Source organism: Penicillium chermesinum (assembly GCF_028974085.1).
Source record: "Penicillium chermesinum strain IBT 19713 chromosome Unknown utg000009l:1.0-952002.0:1.0-954369.0, whole genome shotgun sequence".
Classification (NCBI taxonomy): domain Eukaryota; kingdom Fungi; phylum Ascomycota; class Eurotiomycetes; order Eurotiales; family Aspergillaceae; genus Penicillium; species Penicillium chermesinum.
The window spans coordinates 575,867-595,245 of record NW_026695319.1 but is presented as its reverse complement, the minus strand read 5'-3'; the positions used below and the strand labels follow the sequence as shown (position 1 = coordinate 595,245).

General features: G+C 49.5%; 7 protein-coding genes across 7 annotated transcripts; 5 read left to right on the top strand and 2 right to left on the bottom strand.

Annotated features, from left to right (window-relative positions):
* Positions 1-4,140: 4,140 nt before the first annotated feature.
* N7468_010653 (bZIP transcription factor) lies at positions 4,141-4,348 on the top strand (the record flags this gene model as incomplete). Its single annotated transcript, XM_058479948.1, has 2 exons — positions 4,141-4,153; positions 4,179-4,348. 2 exons carry the CDS (start codon positions 4,141-4,143, stop codon positions 4,346-4,348), a joined length of 183 nt encoding a protein of 60 aa, XP_058325471.1.
* Positions 4,349-4,843: 495 nt separating this feature from the next.
* Positions 4,844-5,392, top strand: N7468_010652 (ankyrin repeat domain-containing protein; the record flags this gene model as incomplete). The annotated part of the gene is made up of 1 exon (XM_058479947.1): positions 4,844-5,392. One exon carries the CDS (start codon positions 4,844-4,846, stop codon positions 5,390-5,392), a length of 549 nt encoding a protein of 182 aa, XP_058325470.1.
* A 930-nt stretch (positions 5,393-6,322) lies between these two features.
* On the bottom strand, positions 6,323-6,784 carry N7468_010651 (uncharacterized protein; the record flags this gene model as incomplete). Its single annotated transcript, XM_058479946.1, has 1 exon — positions 6,323-6,784. The coding sequence occupies one exon, from the start codon at positions 6,782-6,784 to the stop codon at positions 6,323-6,325; it is 462 nt and encodes a 153-aa protein (XP_058325469.1).
* Positions 6,785-7,228: 444 nt separating this feature from the next.
* N7468_010650 (uncharacterized protein) lies at positions 7,229-8,832 on the top strand (the record flags this gene model as incomplete). The annotated part of the gene is made up of 5 exons (XM_058479945.1): positions 7,229-7,254; positions 7,313-7,432; positions 7,485-7,890; positions 7,945-8,012; positions 8,283-8,832. 5 exons carry the CDS (start codon positions 7,229-7,231, stop codon positions 8,830-8,832), a joined length of 1,170 nt encoding a protein of 389 aa, XP_058325468.1.
* A 2,904-nt stretch (positions 8,833-11,736) lies between these two features.
* N7468_010649 (glycoside hydrolase family 128 protein) lies at positions 11,737-12,546 on the top strand (the record flags this gene model as incomplete). Its single annotated transcript, XM_058479944.1, has 1 exon — positions 11,737-12,546. One exon carries the CDS (start codon positions 11,737-11,739, stop codon positions 12,544-12,546), a length of 810 nt encoding a protein of 269 aa, XP_058325467.1.
* A 1,125-nt stretch (positions 12,547-13,671) lies between these two features.
* On the top strand, positions 13,672-17,319 carry N7468_010648 (DUF3433 domain-containing protein; the record flags this gene model as incomplete). The annotated part of the gene is made up of 1 exon (XM_058479943.1): positions 13,672-17,319. One exon carries the CDS (start codon positions 13,672-13,674, stop codon positions 17,317-17,319), a length of 3,648 nt encoding a protein of 1,215 aa, XP_058325466.1.
* Positions 17,320-17,651: 332 nt separating this feature from the next.
* On the bottom strand, positions 17,652-19,262 carry N7468_010647 (WD40 repeat domain-containing protein; the record flags this gene model as incomplete). Its single annotated transcript, XM_058479942.1, has 3 exons — positions 17,652-17,809; positions 17,859-18,662; positions 18,740-19,262. 3 exons carry the CDS (start codon positions 19,260-19,262, stop codon positions 17,652-17,654), a joined length of 1,485 nt encoding a protein of 494 aa, XP_058325465.1.
* Positions 19,263-19,379: the final 117 nt, after the last annotated feature.

The window sequence follows — 19,379 nt, the reverse complement described above, 5'->3', positions numbered from 1 at the left end:
GTCGAATTCAGGAGTTGGTTTGCCAAGCCCTACGATGAAACATCGAGGTGTAGGTAGCTGTCTAGGCATAGGAAACCAGCAATCCCTAGTGAGGCCTCGGAAAATCAATGCAAAACTGCTAGCTTAGCATAATGTTGGGAATGGGTATTGAATCTTAATTAATACTTGAATTAATCTAATAATAATCTAAAAATCCCAGTCTCCCTGCCAGTATGACCAACCCAACCATGGTCCGTAGCAAGGTGACTCTCGATCGCCTCCGGCCACTGCCTGTTAGGAGGACAGAAATTTGAGCCACAGAGTCTTGTGACGAGTATAGCATTCACGGAGCAAACGATTTACTATGCCTGAAGAAGAAATAAGACAGAAGCTGAGGAATATCATCATTTTGCAGTCGATAGATTGTCATTATGTGGATTGATTCCGAAGATGCATATTCAATTTAAGTTCCTATCATGTTTCCTTTGAACACAGATGTCAGTCTAATCTATGCACAAACCACACCTCATTCTTCCCAAAATCGTAGACCGAGATGCCATTCTTCAAGGACGGTATACTAATAATATTGAGCACGATCAGTCCCTCATATGCCACGTCTTCCGATGACCTCAAGCTTGATATACAGGACCGATCCTCGGTCTGGTAGACGAGACCTTGTCCGTAGTGGTAAAACATCCGACCTCCGATCTCAAGTCCAAAAACAGGGGCCCTCCATCACATTCGAAGACCCAAGTTTTGATGGCTCTGTCACAGAGTGCAGGTCAAACAGAGCGTTGATAGGTCCAACAACAGCAGCGGGAGAGAAGCTGAAGTAGTTCACAGTATCTGTAAAGACATAGAATGGCACCTTGTTCATAATGGAAATCTTTCCGGCTCCATAAGCCACCGCAGACACTGTGAATGCCCAGCTAGGTCAGGTATATTTGCCAGAAGTGAAGACAGGAGGGATTTTCTTGACTATTTCAACCATGAGGCAAATCCCAGCTCGTAATCCAACTCGAGCCGACCATTTGGCCCTTGCGCAGTAGGGCCTGCGGATAAGGCGTCCAGCTAAACCCCTCATGGTTTAGTTGACACCCGCAGTTGAATGGAATTAACGCCACCGCCCGAGCTCGCGTTCATACAGCTCAGGTAATATTCGCAAACAGAGACTCTCTTGTCCTTCTTCTTTATCGCTTGGATTGTCGAGCTTCCATAAACCGATGAACCGTCAGTGTCCTCGGGTACAGAGCCAACTCTCCAGCTTCGGGACATAACAATTCCCTTTTTCGTATGCACCCGATCACTCCCTGTTAGTCTAGCAGGGATAAAATTGGTCGTGCAGCGCTAATGCGTAACGCGTAAACAAGAGGCCCAAGCTCGGCAATGCCAACTCAAGTGGGAGGAAATAATGGCTGTTAACCCCAGGAGTCCACTAGGCCGTCTCTGTGTTCACCACCGACATCATGGCTCATCCGCCCCCCTACGCTTCAAAAGATGGGACTGAGAAGCCGCGCGGCCATCAATTTCATACTGTGTGGAGTCTCACACTCCATGTGCTCTGCCACCTGGTCTGAGGCCCTACTGTATTAAGGTGCCTACGGTTCATGGCCGATGACCTGTTGGGGGCACATAATGGTGGACAATGGGCCCTCACTGATGAGACCCTCATCACCCACCTGCTATCTGACGCGACCAACTGTATTCCCGACCATAGAATATGCTTAATGTTATTTTTTTTTAAAAAAGTATTCATCTCACTCGGTGGCCGCAATATGCCTCGTTGTAGACCCTAAGGCCCGCTTGGCTGCTGAACTACTACGATACGTAGATCTGCGATACACATCGTGATCGTTGTATCCGGCTTCGTTAGGAATAGGGTTCGAGACAACCGAAGGCCGAAGGGAAATTGTATAGGGCCTCCATGTATTGTCCCCTAGTAACAGGCTTTGTTCTTCTCCCGCTCCTTCGGCCCACCCCGAGGTATGGGGAAGGGGGCCGGGACAAAGGTCGTAATTAAAATTCCCCAGCAAGGCTCCCCACAGGCAGCTCTTTAAAGCCTTCAAATATGGAGAAATGTGGGGACTTGATACTCCTCCTGTTCTGTATCGGCAGTTCCTTCCTGCCTCTTTGGCCAGTCCGGACTACGCGATCAAGTAAACCAACCACGGAAATTGCACATATGCTGCGCGTGGAATGTAGAGGTTTGAATTTTTGGTCGTTAGAGAACTTAAGCTTAGGATTAGGCATACGGGGGTATGATCTGCAGAATCAGGCCTATAACGGGCATAGTATTACCAGGATGATATCGCCGAGAATATGATGGCGCTCGGAGTCAAGCTTTTTCTTGTGCTCCTTTCAGCAATCGGCGGTGGTTGGACAATATGGGCTGTACGGTTTCGCTGCATAAAGTGAATGCGTCAGTTGGAAGAACCTATCATACCCATTCCCGTCGAACTTTTATCCTTGTCGTCTATATTTGGGGTCCGAATCGCGAGTCGTAGGATCTCACTAACCCGTCCCGTTAGGCGGCCACAGCGGCACACTGTCAGCCCCGAGGTCTTCCGCCACTTCAAGAGCATTGATGGAAATTATGATTTTACTTTCAATGATTCTGTTCTTTGGTTCGTGCGGAGATTATTTGGTGACAACCTAGGTCATGCAACAAGATGATATCGGTGCAGTCAATCGGTTGATGCACGCATATTACAAGCGTGGAGAGCTGTCAATGGACAAGCCTAAGCCACCAGCGGGAAGGGAAATATGGCGGCGTCTTTGGGGCTCATTAAACATTGTCCTAGCTTTAGTCTGATCTTACACAAACAATTCACCGTTTTAGTTTCCTAAATTTTGTCTATTATTAGCCCTAATGGCCTTTATTTTGCGCATATACCTTGCTACTGCTCATACAGTCTCTTAGAGAAGCCCCAAACGATGAATTCGTGGTGTTCCAATGATGTGGATGGCTATAGCTGTTTTAGGCTGACAGTTGATGCGACGAACTTGTTTCTCCGAGGAAGCAAAGCGCAACCTTGGACCCGATAAACTCGTACCTTCGTTACATCCGGGGCCCACATAGGTATGTATTATCTTGTCCAAATACGCGAAGATGCATGTATCGACCTCGCCAGGGGAGGCGACCCAAACCAACCATAATGTTGCATGAGTCAGATCTACTGATCCGCGATAGAATCCATCTCATACAGGATGACCAGTTCCATTCTATATAATTGACTACCCACGGAAATAGTGGTCCATGCATCACTCACGGTTCCTCAACTTTAATGCCCACAAATTTTGAGAATGCTACTTTTATGGTTTACATCCTATGTGTAAACTCCTAATCAATGTTAAAGTGGTTCTCTTGTCTGGTTTTCCCCGAAGCGAGTTCTCTCACTTCTTGCGCAATTTGATTCGCTTCGCAAAAATCAGCCTGGCCCCCTTGAGTCTCCCGCCCCAGGACCCGGGGCCGCTGCCCAGGGTCTGCGTATGGAAATACCATCACTGAGATACCGTCGAAGCTTTCTTATTTATTTTTAGCTTTTCAATTAAGTACCATTAAGCTCCTGCGCAATGCCAGTGAAGTCTCCAAGATCGGCATCGCCCCATCAAGCCTCGAAAAGTCTGATTTCTGCGCATCGGGTTGGCCCCGAGTCTAACCTCTGACTCGTAAGAATCGAAAAACAATGATACAGCGACTTATGATAGTCAGAGCACACATGCCGATGCCTCGCTTGGGCTTGCGTCCGAATCGCCTCAGATTTGTGGTTGTATTCAAAGAGATCAGGAAGGGAACATTTGGAGGCATGCGATCTATGTGCCAGGGTATAAGGAGTTCTTCAGTAGCGAGTCACGATATTATGAATACCGTACAATACGCGCATCCACCAACAGTAGTGGTAATTTTGGTAGCCCGTCGGGGGCCAATTTCTTTATCCACGCGGTCCCTGCGGCTGTAGCGTTGAATGAGCGGCTCGGTGGGGTAATTGTTGGTCAGATTTGCGAGCTAACTGTACCTGGGCAAGGCTTTCAAAAGCTAAGCAGTATCTAGCCATTAGACTAGTTGGCGAAGAATAAATACAATGCTTAGGACCGCTATGTGACAATTGATCGACCTGCCTCACTGTCCGTGCCATCAGTTCAGCTCTGCTCATTGTCAATATGGCCATGTCGGGTGAGCCTCAATGCATTGCTCTTAGGTTTGTTCCCGCCGCAGCCTATCCCACCTTCGCGAACTGTGGCTGATTTTGTGTTGCTATGGTATAGTGCCCCTATCCTCGGCGAAAATTGGGCGAAAATAAGTGATCCAGTTGAGCGTCGACGAGCTCAAAATCGAGTTGCTCAGCGAGGATATAGAAAGCGTGAGTAGCCTTCCAAATGAAATAATTGTGGAAACTCGAAAGAAAGGGATAAAACTAGGATCACTGACGGAATTTCTAGGGTTACGCAACGGCGAAGAAAACACATCCCAGCATACTCGCAATACATCCAAAAGCCAGGCTAAGGGCTCTGTCAAACCAGCCGCTAAATTGTCACCTTCGCCAGAAAAAATACTGTCCCAATTGGAAATATCGCAACAGCCCATCTCAGTCCCTTCACCACATCCACCAAGGCACCAATCATCACAACCGTATCCACATCATCGAACTCATCCTCAACATCAAACACCTCCGCCATTGCCTCCAAATCTACCCTCTTACGCCTCACAACTAGACTGCCTTACGCTCGCAAAACGGGCCTGGACTCCATCACTCGATGAAGACCCGAATCCAGGCATCTTTCATATGGACCCAGTTTCAGACCCAAAGTACCCAAGCTCCCACAAACTCCCATCTCAGCCATTCCGCCCATCCCCGATACAGGCATGATTGGATCACCCACAGCTTCTATGATGATCCCAACACCGCGCATGACCCCAGAGAGCAACGGCTCCTCCCCCAGGAGCTTTGATTCCCACGGGCACACAGCCCTACACCGCGCCGCACTCTACGGCCACGAATCCGTGCTCGCTGTGCTGCTCCAAGCCGGCGCTGACCATACTCTCCCCGATAGCACAGGCCTAACACCCCTTCACCTGGCGACTAAGCAGGGGCATATCAGCGTGGTGAACCTCCTGCTAACCAGCGACCCTCAGCCCTGGAACATCGTCAGCCAGGTCACGCACACCGGCGAAAGCGCGCTCCACCTCGCCGTGCAAGCTAAGCAACCGGCTGTCCTTCGGGTACTCTTGGAGCACTCAGGACGGGTGGTGAATGCACAGGATTGGCTGGGCCGTACGGCGCTGCATATGGCGTGTGAGTCCAATCAGCAGGAGCTGGTGGAGATGTTGGTTCAGGCGGGGGCGCAGCTAGATATTCGAGATTTCGAGGGCCAGCCCTTATTGCACAGCGCCTGCATGGGTGCTAGATTGTGATTTTATGGGATTGGAGAGTGGTGTTATTGATATTTACTGGGGATCCTTCGGGTTTAGACCAGGCACCCTGGTTTGGTGTGTTGGCTTTCTTTTTGTGATATCCACACGGTTTAGGGTTTTTGGTGCTTAGACCGAGGCGGGACGCCTCATGCTTGCCAGCCTCGCGGTGATTTTTTTAGAACACTTTCTTTAACCCACTATGGGATGCATGGCCCTATGTTATTTAGGCCTATTATTGTCTTAACCCTGAGCATATTTTGTCGTTTCTTTTCTTTGCTGGGCTGCGGCTGATGCAAATATATTATGGTCACGGTCGGCATAGGGCTGCACCGGGCCCGCATGCCATTAACTTGAATCTATCACGACTCCAGAGCCCTGAGCGATCTACTTTAACATGCAGCTCAGAATTTGGGCACAAAAAGCCCGGCATTCGTCCACAAGGGGGATAGGAAGACCAGAGTCTGTCCAATTGATGCAGCCGTGTTCACCTTCTGGTCAAGGGTCGAGTAGGTACGAAGGATAAGGCCGATGCACTCCCACAATGTACCAATTACAATGACCGAGCAGAAATTCTTCTATACATAAAAACCCGAACGCTATGGGCCATCCATGTCAGACCGAAAAGCACGTAAAAAAAGCCTCAGCAGGGCCATTAGCACAGTATTTATATAGGGCATTTGGATCAGTAAGGTCTGTAGACGTCAGTCAAGCCTCTGGGGTAAAGATAATATCAGGGACACGTACCGCATTCCCTATGCCGGCCCATGATTGTAGAGAAACAGGTATTATAGCTTTTTCTTGCAGAGACTCTGTACCACTCAGAAAAATATGACCGATGGAGAAAAGAATTATTGGGCTAGATGATAGCGGAGGGTCAGCTTTGAACCTTCCTATGCCGTTCGAAAAAAGATGCCTGATCCTCATTTCAATTTACACTAGACCCTGAGGCCTCTTGGGGCCCTTGGCAGGATCTTTTACCTCATTTTGGTGACGGTCCCATGCTGCGGACAAGAACACTGCCAACCCGCTGCAAGGCGAGCTAGCGCAACTCCAGTGAGACGCTTGCACCCCCACCACAGAGCTGGACAAGCCCCACTCTCTAAGCTTGCGCCTCGTAGACCTTGGCAGTCCCATCGTTGATCTTAACTGAACAAGCTGGCGAAGTAGATAAACTGGAGAAGATGGCAAGTTCCAAGTGATGAAGGTGCGTATACCGTATCTCAGCACTGTGATTGCAAAGTCATGTTGGGTCCGACTGACGACATTCCCAGGGCAGTGCTGTCGGAGCCGTCTCGAACTGGCCGATACCAGAGCAGCTGCCTCTTCGTACACTACTGTGAGCAGCGAAGTGCTCACAATCTCATATGGGAACATTTCACACACGCCTTTCATCACCACAGCGTTACTTTCGGCGGCGCTTGACCTACGTGCTAATTCTCTCCACGATCTTCAAACGGCGGGTGGGGCAGTTTCTTGATCGTCGGCGCTGGAGCTTTGGGCACGCTTTCTGGGCTTTACGGTCGATCGACTAGCCCAGTGACTGAACCGAGATCCATCGGCACTCATTCTCGCATCCTCACGCCTCACTTGTCTTCGACGTGTCATTATTATGCTATTATTGGGCGTTTGAGTTGCACAATGATTTGGATAGACAAAGCCGAGGGCGAAAAGGGACACGCCCTAGCTGTTTCACCAAACAAAACGCACTGTGTAGGCGACAACGAAGAGCATAATTATAGCTTTTCTTAAAACGAGTATTGTCTAAGCAAACCGGTCTTTGCATTCGCTCCCGACAAGCTGTACAGAAGCAGTGTTTATATCGCCACTTATTCCGCTATGCTTTTCCTCGACCTCGCAGAATTGTATGTCAAGTAGAAAGCACGATGGAAAAAAGAAAGACACCCCTACAACCGAAAGCAGCGCTAATAAACAGGTTACAACCGAATCGCGCGTGAGGTGGATGCAGAAAGGCCCACCGATCACGGATTTCAGCCAAGTGCCACAAGGCTGGCCTGCGGAAGATCATGACATCCATGAAGAGTCAGTTTTAGACCTGCTTTACTCGAAGATAATCTTCTAACTGAGAGAACAGTGATGTGGTGGCAAATATTCAGCGATGCAAAGACCGCATCAAGGAAGGTGTTATGCCTCACTGGTGGGAGCGACGACTGAAAAAATACGAAGAATGCAAGACCCAGCTGGACACGATGATGGCAGCAGCGCCGGCCGGTCTCAGCATGGCTGTTTGTTTTCGCATAAAGCACCTCGGGGAAATCAAATGTAGTATCCAGAAGGCCGGCGACAAGCTCAAGCTAACCGCTACCATTGGAGCAATTGTAAAAGCCTATCAATCCGGGAAGCTGACTTGGCATGAGGGAATGGTCACTTATTGGTCGCGAGGGAAGAAGATCTGCAACGGCCCGAAAGAATTTGCTTGGGAAGATTTCGATCGCTATAACCGGCAGTATAAGGGCTATGAAGAGTTCTGGGTTGAAGGTGTAAGTTTATGTTGCTCTACGGATATTGGCAAATTACTGAATTTTTTTGACCAGCTCTATGGCCCGGGATCTGTGCCGGTCCTTCCTATTTATGCCCTCGGAATGCACAATTCTTGCATGAGGTAAGTACAGTACTCACAGAGAGTTTTCTCAGATCGAGGAATCCTGAACAGGCTCTAGGTTGATTTTGCTCTTCGACTCCCGTCAAAGCCTTTTATGAATTCCGGTGGTGAATCTGATCAAGACGAGGCTGATAACGATACGAAAGATACGGGCCAAGAACAAGAGAACAAGACCAAAAAGAAGAATAACAAGAGTGAAGACAAGCCAGACGAGGATATAGAACAAGACAAAAGCATGGAGTTAACGTTCCTTGATGACACTGGCGCAAGCGTGATGGTCATCTACCAAGACGATCTCGAGAGACTGGAGGATAAAGCACGGGAAATGGCAAGGATTGTTGGCGCCGTACGCCTATATGGTGCATTCGGGGGATCCTGGGCAGTCATTTACAAGATGGAGGTTAACATGAAGAACCACAACGGTGAGTGCATGCTTGACTGGACACCAATCCAGGTGGCCGTGGTCGACTGGGATCGCAGGGTTGGCGAGGCGCGTCTGAGTGGCCCCTGGATGAGGCATCGGTTTTTCGTCGGCAGTTCGCCCGACAACCAGGGGATCCTGTGCGTTGCCAAGAACAAAACGCTCTTCAAGCAGATGATCGAGCCAATTCCACAGTCAGAGATTATTGGAGTCCCGGCAAACATGAAACTGTTTAATGCTCCAGGGCGTGTCTTCGGGCATTATCGAGGACATGCCTTGCCTGGGCTCAGCCCAGAACCGGATGATTATGATTTGGCGGTTCAATATTGGAACTATACCAATCTCCTCGGAGAAACATCGGGCTCCACTAGCAAGAGAACGGGTGGAGATGGGCCATAGCATATCATGTAAAGCTTCAAGTACCATAGGGCTTCAGCCTAAGTCAAAGTTAGCCAGAGTCGGAGTTTACGGTTCGCCAACAAGCCCCCAAGGTATTTTTATCTGTTTTGAATCACTTGGATTATTCGCACTCGACTGGCCAGCCTCGTTCAGTGGCTTCGCGCAGGAATTATTGGGCGCCAAATGCTACTCGAATAAGCATCCATGTGGTTATTAATATCATTCAACATTTCAAGTTCATGCCGGACAGAACCCATTCGAATCAAGCTTCTTTCCATGGGTTTTTTATTATTATTATTATTATTCTGAATGAGGTGTATTATATCGATTCAGCGGAGATCGATTGTACATAGAACACGATACTTATCTAGTGCGTGCAAAATAAAACTCCACATTGGACCGAGAATTGCGATTCCTATTGATCTCTTGAACCCTTGTGCCAGAGCCTCGACTTCCGCGGAAAGGGCGCGTTGCGTTTATTCTCCGGGTGCAGAATGGCCTGTGATACGTCCACTGTGACCCGATTTCAGTTCTTATAGGTAAAATTGCTCGTCCCACCCATAAATGTGGGGTCGGATTCGGCTCTTGAGCTGTTTTCCATGGATCTGATCGGGCTGTTGTTTTGGGCCCTCAATCGGGCATGCCAAGTGCAAGGGGTGACCGATTCCATGGATCTGTACGAGCGTTACCAATTGAGGACCGTCAGGCCGGTGAAAAGGATATAATCATTCGCAGTCTTTGTTCTCTTGGATTTTCGACAAGCCGCGGCATCGGTGGATGGGCCAATTCACGCAGCAGAGATCAATTGGTGCGACCAGAGCCCGAGCGCTCAGGTATCTCCGGGCAACTCAAGCGCTTTCTCCCTCCAGCGGTAAAGATCATAATAATAGCAAGAGACAGCAAATGGCAGAAGAGAGAATTTAGAAATACGAGCTCTAAGTTTATGATTCCAATTTGTAGACTGTTTTAGGCGGAGGAAGGGCCCGAGCCCGGATGAACGATGCTCCCGGAAGCTCCCACCGCTACTTAACCGCCCGGCCAAGTCATCAAAGCCGCAACTCGACCACTTACCTCCCAAAACAACCAGATCGCCCAGTATAACGACACGTCGCTTATTGCGCTTTGACTTAGCTTTAGTTCTTGAATTCGCGGAGCTTCTCATCGATTCTGGCCAGTCATTCTCGATTCCCAGAGACTCAAACTTCGGACTTCTCCTCCCAGGCCGGTGGGGACGATGCTCGGAGTCCAGCCCTTTTTCGCCGTCGAGATGGCAAGAGGCAAAAAAGGAGAATTAGGGCCTGGGAATTTTGTGCTGTGTACTCCGTATAGATTTTATGTCCGAGGCCACTCACGAACCCCCCAGGTCTGACGTCTCCCCACTGCTGCCCTAACCCTCATGGGGCCTAGGTAGTGCATTAGCCAGGTCCAGGCCAGCGCACTGGTGACCGGCGATGGATCCGAGGCTTAGCTCGGGTCTAATCGAATACTAGCGGGGCCACGCAATGATCCGCTAGGGCGGAACACGGTGTTTCAGGGGGGAGCAATAGATCGGGGGGATTTTGATCAACGAGGCAAGGGATTTGCAGAGAACGGGATGAAACAACGCGTTCAGGCCTGGAAAGCCCCGAATTCACATGACTGGACATTGGGGGCGTCCTACGTGGGATTTACGTGGCCCTGCGAAATGTGGGGAATCCGTTGCCACCAATGACGAATGCACCTCCGGCAGAAAAATGAGTAGAACAGAGCGCATGAAAATGGCTTTTCAGCATCTCCTCCACGAACCCCCTCTTGATGCCCGAGATCAGAGAGGGGGCATCAGAGAGGGGACTGTTGGTCTAATATGTTGTACCTGGGAACTCCTCGCACAATGATCGGGTCAGGACTCCGAGCAGATGATCGTCGCCCTATCAGCGTTGCTGCCCTGAGTTGAGTCCACGGATTCCACGAGAGACGCCACCGGGTCTCCAATCCCAGCCAGTATTCAGTCCCCACGCCGACGCGGCCATGGTTCGTATACAATTGGTCCCACTTTTTCTCATCTGCCGCCATTCTTCTTTGATGCAGCGGTGTCAGATGTGTGCGGTGTTCCTGAATTCGCTGTCAGGGGCAGAAACCCAATATAGCCCCAAAACGCCCGCCCCTTCACTGCAACCCTCGTTAGTGGGCTCATCCTGTGACAAGACCAGCTTTGCTCCAAATGCCACAGCTCGAAATATTAGTGCCGGACAGTATATATTGTGGATTGAAAACGGGCCGTCCTACCGGTCCAGCCAAGTGTGGAGCAGGGGTTAGCTTCCAGTGGTGGAGCTTCTAGACGAGTCTTGAGGATACATTTGAAGGAATCTTTTCAAAGGCTCCGCCGGGGGCTTCTCACCACATCTATGCGCTAGGGGCTTATTTCAGACCAATCACTGTTGCTCTATTGCCCTGTCAACGGGCCTTTCCCCCGATATCCAATCCCAGTCTCTCCCTGGTTCCTGATTTTGATGCTGCTACCGTGGGTTCCGGCTCAACTCTGAGGCCAAAAAAACGGTAATTATGCAGAAAAAAAACCCAATTGTAGAAGCACTCCGTCTCCACTCCAAGCCTGATGGAGCCGTTGAACATGGCCTGGTTCCTTTGGGGTCGTTTGGCTGGTAGGTTTGACGCACACTTGACGGGCATTTAACCTCCCTCTTGCCCCCCTTCGGTGACTTTCTCCTTTCCTTTTTTCAGCTGTGCGAGTCTTGTCATTCCTTCGGACCTCTTGTCCATCTGCCATCCTAAGTCCTGTGCCGTGCACGGTCTAGGTTTACTATCATTTACCATCCATTCATTGAATACACCCGAGAACCGGCTTCTCTATATTTATACACTCCTTTCGTGTGAACGCACAGTCTATACGCCGAAAACATCGCAAAAATGGTTTCCTTCACCAAGGCTTTCACTGCCGGCCTGATGGCCTCCGCTGCCATGGCCCTGCCTATCAACAGCCCCGTGCAGAAGCGTAGCACCGCCAAGCGTGGTGCCGCTTACAACGATATCTCTACCGTCTTTCCTTTGGCTAGTTCTGGTACTGTCTCTTGGGCTTACAACTGGGCCGGGTCCCTGAATGGTGATCTTCCTTCTGGAGTTGAATACGTTCCCATGCTGTGGGGTGCCAAGTTCTTTACCGGATGGGTCTCCGCCATCGAGACTGCTCTCTCTAGCGGTTCTTCTTACATCATGGGCTTCAACGAGCCTGACAACACTGCGCAGGCTAACATGAGCCCTGGCGAAGCTGCTGGCTACTACCAGCAGTACATCACCCAGAACAAGGGTGACGCCAAGCTCATCTCTCCCGCGGTGACCTCCTCCACTACTCCCGGTCAAGGCCTCGACTGGTTCGAGCAGTTCATTGGACAGTGCTCTTCTTGCGATATCACTGGTCTTGCTGTTCACTGGTATGGCCCAAGTGCCGATGAGTTCAAAACATTCATCGAAAGTGCCATCGATACTGCTACGAGGCATGGCCTTTCGGAGGTCTGGGTTACCGAGTTTGCTCTTGATGCCGACATAAACGGTGTCACCAACCAGGCCAATGCTATCAACTTCCTCAACGAGGCCATTCCTTACCTCGATTCTCAAGATATGGTTACCCATTACTCGTACTTTATGAGTGCTGAGAACTTCCTGCTTTCCAACGGCGCGCTCAACCCTGTTGGAGAGGCTTACGTTTCTACCTCGGATTAAACTCTCGGGTGATAGTCCAGATATACAAAGCCAGACTCTCGTCGGAGTTTGGAAAGCTTGGAAAGCTCTGATATTTCTTCAACCGTGGCTGCTTCCAGTCATCACTGTCTACAAGTCATCCTTCGTGAATATGTTCTTATATCCATTCGAATTGATGCAAATATGTCCACCTGAGATAAATTGATTTCGTATTCTGTTCTACACGAAAGATTGGGGGCTTCGTAGTAGTAATTTGGTATAACTCAAGGAATGCAACCTTAGTAATGCGTGATTAATTTGATCCTTCAGCTCTGGACCCCGAAACATGAAACATGAAACATGCAAGGTTGAATACTTCAGAGTCTGATAGTAGATTTTCCTATCAGGAAATTTGATCAAAATGCCACGCTTGCGAATTTCCTATATAGGACATGGGGCCCGGGGCCACCCGGCTATGTACAGCAATGTCTTCTAAATGTTGACCTTTTGCAGCCTCAGGCCTGCAGATTTATCAGCAGACACTTTGACCCTCCCGAGGTCGGGAGGCCGGTGATTGATTGATCGCCTTAATGTTATTCCGCCTCTGTTTCCCTATTGACTCATGATGTCCCTGTAAACCAACTATGACCTGTGGTAATATCTTCAAGTTAGGATCATCACTGCTTGTGGTGTACTAGCACTCCGATATTGCGAAATTATCGTTTCATTTTCTCGCAGAACCATTCAGTACTAACGAATGGCATGTGGTCTATACCGAAAAGCTTCTGTTAGTCCAGCGGTTGCGACCGCGCCTTGTAGGGCTTGAGCCTATCGAAATGACACCTAAAGATAAGGTTTTGCAGCCTCAACTGGGAATCAAGTACTCCGGAATCTATTGAACAGAAGCACAATGAATGCTAGCATGGATGCTGGAGCGAGTGGGGTAAAGTTAAGCTGCTGGTTAAGCGCCCTCAAAAGCCCAAACCAAGCCACCGGCATGGTAACCTTGCGGCATGACTGGCTAACTCCACGATTCACCGCCAGACTTCCTGTAGCTAAATCACGCCTATTTTTAGAGATCTCAAGAAAAATATCAACCCCGCTGATATCCTCGAATGTCTGTTCGTAGCTGTCTCCCAGCCCTTCCAATGCCTCATTCGGTGTAATATGTCGCGCAAAGCCAATGCCGCAGTCGAAGACGCCGTCTTTTCAAGACTTGGAGATGAAAGGGGCGACGTGGTCCATGTGAAATGGAGACCGTTATATCTCCGAAGACGCATTCTATTCGCATTCATCTTCGTCTTCTGTGCCTTAATCGCGACTCTTGCGGCGTTGGACCAGACTTCGAAAGCAAACTCGGGACTCGCTACTCCTATCAAAAATCTTCACTATAGCTGGACCTATGGCCCAACAGCTGTCCTGACGATTGTCGCCGCTGTGTGGTCTCGTGTTGAATTTCAGACGAAGCAAAATGCACCATGGCAGGGAATGCTCAGCAAACCCCAAATGGAGGCAAGCAAAAGCGTGTTATTGGACTATGTCTCCATGTTGCAGCCTGTTACCATTGTGAAAGCCCTCCAGAATAGGCATTACTTTGTCGCAGCCAGTGTCTCCTCTTCCTTGATTTTACGCCTGCTGATCATTTTTTCGACTGGTCTATTCTCGCTCCAGCCGACCCCCATAATCAAAGGCGAGGCCCCGGTTCAGCTGACCACATCCATCGACACCCTTAATGGGAGTGCGAAGTTGAGCACTGCAAGTTCAAAGGCGTATGACGACTTGAATGCCATAATCTACAAGAATGCCCCATATGGCGAAGGGACAACTTCAAAAATTGCATACCAAGGCGTCTCATTTGCCGGGCTACCGTCGAATTCTTTAATCAACGCGACGATTGAGACTATAAGCTCCGACTTGGAATGTGAAAGTGCGAGCTTCAATGCCGCGAACTTTAGCACATACGGAGAGGGAACCCTCATGACAGCAACATGCAACATGACGATTGATTTTGACAGTATTTGGGACAACAACGATCTCCGGCTCATCACGCAGGTTGGACCAATACAAAAATGCAGCAACTCTAACGACACAGCGGACCAACGCATCCCTCTTTTTATCGGCAATACATACTACTCAACAGACCACCCGGGGATTAATGGTAACCCGCCGTTGTTGAACCTCTCATTGAGCCGCTCGGTACAGCATATTTGCAAGCCGACCTATACAGTCCGAAGTATTTTGGCAAATTTAAATACTTCTGGGTCATCCTCCATGGCACTGGGACAATATGTGGGATCAGGCTCGATTCGAAAGAATCTGACGGCTGTGGATATCGCGTCACAAGCCTTTTCTTACATGAACACATACATGAAGTCTCCAAGACCAGCTGACAGTGACGAGCTGTTCAGTGGCGACAATGTGACCATCGATCTTTCTTTCAAGCTTGGTGCGCGCCTCTCTGGATTTCAGGGGACCGCCCAAGATATCTTCGAACGTAACATGACGGTGCCTTTGTTCTCAACATTCTACCATGCAATAACCGCCCAGGTGGTTGGTGAAGCGTTATTTCAGCCCAAACTGTCGAATACTACTGGGAATGTGATCTCTACGGAGGATCGATTGCTTGTAACCGATCTCTCCTTGTATGCGATGATAACTTGCCTGATTCTACTGATCCTGCTTGTCGTGGCGATGACCTTGCTGAAGGCACACCAGGCTATGGCCCCGTGGAATCCCAATACAATGATGGCTGTTGCAAGTATCTTGGCAAACAATCCTGCTCTTCAAGAAGCCATTCAGGGAACAGGTCTCATATCCGAAAAGGCTTTACACAATCATCTGTCCGGCCAAAGATACACTACACAGATCACCAAAGACGGCCTTCATGTTGTAATTGCAGGGGCTTCGATGGGAGAGACTAAATCCCCAAGAGAGGCACTTGCAACTTGGAAGCCGTTTCCTAGCCGCTTCTTTCGTGCCGGCTTTTTCGTCATTCTGGTCGGCATTATTGCCGCATTAGAAGGAGTTCTTCGTATTTCACAGACTCGGAATGGCCTGGGAACCGTCTCTGATAGCGCTTTTATACACTACTCTTGGACATTACTCCCAGCATTCATAATGGTGTTGATCAGCCTGTGTTTTGGAAGTATAGATTTCAACGTCCGATCCCTTGCTCCGTATTCCAAGCTGAAAGAGAAATCTGGGGTCGACTGGCAATATCTCAAAACAACAAACTACATGGACTCGTTGGGAGTGGTCAACATCCTCAACGCCCTCCAACGCAGAGAATTCGCTGTGCTTATAACATCATTCGCTACGATAATAGGCTCAGTGCTTACAATTGTCTCCAGTGGTTTATATTCTGCAATGGATACCTCGGCCGTTAGCAGCGTGAACTTCACTCAAGGTTCAATGCCGATGAACCCTTTGACTTTCTCACACAAGCTTTCGGTGATGAACCAAGCAAACCTTACTACCTCCATCCAAAATACAAAATATGGAGTCACTGGCGCTCAGACAGCAAGTGAAATTTTGCAAAACAATCTGTCTTTTCCCCAGTGGACATGGAACGAATTGGCATTCCCGAATATGACTCTGCAGCTGCCTGTCACGGAGGAAAATACCACTGGACTTTACGCTGATATTCTCCTGCCGGCTTCGAGGTCATCTCTCGATTGCCAGCTGAGGAATCTGTCACAGCTACCTCACAGCTTTACTGCTATGCCAACAGACTCCACATCCCCATATGCCGGGCCTACCCTGTTGGTGAATACCACGGTTCTACCATGTTTTCAAGACGAATCAATCAGGTCGGAGCAAATCCAGATCAGGGGAGCGGGCATGAACACAGCTGTGGAGGGGAAATATCTACCAGTTGGCTACTTTGGATCAACACTCCAGAGCATTTGCTACCTCAATGGCTCAAGCCTCCAAGCCACGTACGAGCGAAACAGTGCCTATAATTTCAACAAAAACCAAGTCACCTATATTTGGGGCAAGACCACCGCGAATAAGCTAGAAAACTTGGTTGAGTTAGCTTGCATGGATTCACCAGAGACAGTGCAAACCAAAGTTCGCCTAAAATTGCCTGAGTTGACCATTGATGAGACTCGGCCTCCGGCTACGATAGAATCAACGGCTACAAAAGCCGACAACGTACTACTTCCATTGAATGATGCCTGGTACTATCTTCAGTCTTATGACGAAAGCGCCACTGGCCTTGGCTCATTCTTTCAAGCGCTGGTCGCTGGGAAATATGCCATTCCTCGAGAGTATCTGCGCGATATAGACAGGACAGACACAGTCGTTGAAGCGATCAAATATCAGCACAGGATCATCAGAGCGCAGCAGCTAGGCCTGGACGCTCAAGAGGCAGCGGATGATATACTCAAAAGCAAGCCTCTGTTGGGAAATCTGACAAACCCAAGCGACCGACGGCTTTTCCAAGATGCCGCCTCGACAAGAGCACTAGAAGCTCTTCTTGCAATAATGCTTGTTCTCGGTATCGTCAGTTCGATATTGTTGAATACAGACGGTGTTCTCCCCAAAAACCCTAATAGTATTGCTGCGATTGCTAGCCTTCTTGCAGACTGCAACTTTTTGGAGTTTTTTCATCACGTTCCAGATCCAACTGATGAAAAGATTGGCACAACAGTATTCTCAAAATCCCGATTCCATCTTGGCTGGTTGGAAAATGAGGATTCGCCTGGCCCTAACTTAATGAATAGTAGCCTCCCTTCATTCCAAACCCCAGCTCTTAGCGATGATGCAAAGTTCACGATTTATGTTGACGACTATGAAGGGAGGCCATTTTGAGATGGAATGCAAGGTGTTCCACAAGGAGATTCGTCTTATCAAATTCTTCTGTATATATAAGTGAAATTTACCATTCTGCATGAACAAATTCACCGTATTGGCATTGCACAAGTGCTATGTAGAGCGTACAAGACAGAAAGATTTTGAACCGTATTCAAGTTAGAGTAGACTCCTTTCCTATGCTAAATAGAAGTTTATGACAAAACCTACTGCATGCATTCCATCTGAAACTCCAAGCTCCGGGTATTCCCTCATCCCACAAAACAAAAATTTAAGAAAGTAAGAAGAAAAAAAAACGCCACCTTGGATATGCGAAGCACAAACACACCAGATCATGTCATCGTAACATCCCCTGCGGGTGTGCCCGCGACAGAGGATTCAGGAGGCGCATCAGCCATCGTCGTATCCTCTCCGTCAGCTCCATTCACAGGAGTAGGAGGAGGCAAGTTCGAGTCAGGGGCAGAATCGGGACCAGCGGCGTCCCCATTCACTCCCCTCATCCAGCTGCTCTTCCCAGACCCGAACGGTTCTGTCCAAACCACCGCTGACAAGCATACGCTTCCCATTCAGCTGGCCCGTATGAACACCTAGGACAACATCCGTGTGACCTTCGATACGCTGCAGGATGTTCTTCGTAACGATATCCCAGCAGACGATCGCACCGTCCTCGCTCCCGCTCACGGCAAATGCTAGAGGTGGATTGTACTTGACGTCCGGCGGCCCATATGTACCGAAACCGCCAGAAATACTGTACTTCTTGTTCTCGTGGCCCTGGAAAGTCTTGATCACACGACTCTCCACATAATTCCACAGGCGGATACAGCCGTCCAGGGTCCACGCCAGAATATACTTGCCGTTCGGCGAGAACTTGACAAATGTTGCAGGGGGGTTGTCTTCGTGGACGAGGGTTCGGAGACACTGGCCCGTGTGCGTGTCCCAGATACGGACGAGCCCATCCGTCGCGCAGGATGCGACTAAGGTGCCATCATGCACGACGTCCATTCCGGCCACGGGGTCGGAGTGGGCGGGAAGGGATCTCATGACCTTCGCCCGGCGTACATCCCACAAGAAGACTGCTTCATCGTAGGAGCCGCTTGCAAGCATATTGCCCTTGGGCGTGAAGGCAATTTGGTATATGTAATTGTGGTGGCCCTTAAAGATCTTTGTGTGTGCTCTGCCCGTTTCAATGCTCCAGAATCGAATTGTTTTATCGTCGGAACCGGACGCAACCCATTTTCCATCCGGAGACCACGCAACGGTCGAGATTCCTGCTAAATGACCAACGAAAGTGTATAGCGGCTTCCCGGTAGCTGTCTCCCATACTTTGACAGTTGCATCGGCACCTGACAAACAAGCCCCTTGTTAGCAATTGCGTAACCTTATACGCAGCATTATAGCTGTAATAATAGGACAAACATACCGCCACTGGCAATCATTGTGCAATCGGGAGAGAACTGGACAGACGACACGCCACGCTGATGGGCTTTCAATACGAACTTCTCGCGGTAATTCAAGCGGTCTGGCTTTGGAGGGAGAGGGGGCTCCGCAGGAGGAGCAGGGGTTGGAAGGCGATCTGATGGATCGCTGTGGTTGTCAGTGCGACCCTCATCGGTGCTCATTCTATCATTCGAGGCGTCCTCCGAAGGTGTGCGGCCTGGACTACTCGGGGCTGCAGAGCGCTTCGAAGGGCTGTGCCGAGAACGAGAAGTGCGTGAAGAACGCCAGTACTCGTCTGCATCCACAGCTAATTCATCAGGGCTCTCGCTTCTGCTCGGGGGACGCTTCTGGGGAGTTGGGCGTTGCGGGGTGAAATTCCTCGACCAGCTCTGTCGGTGTCGATGGGCTGGCTCGTGATTTGAGACCACTGCAAGTTCATCTGACGAAGAACCAGTTGGGGAGCGACGCGAGACGCGCCGCCGCGGTTTAGTATGTGCATGATCCATTGTCAATTGGTGCCCTTTGCGAGCGATGCACGCGAGACTTATCGCTATCCAGAAAATCAAAAAAGCGCGTCGGCGGGCGGTGAGATCTGTAGATTCCATTTACATCACCGATCTGCA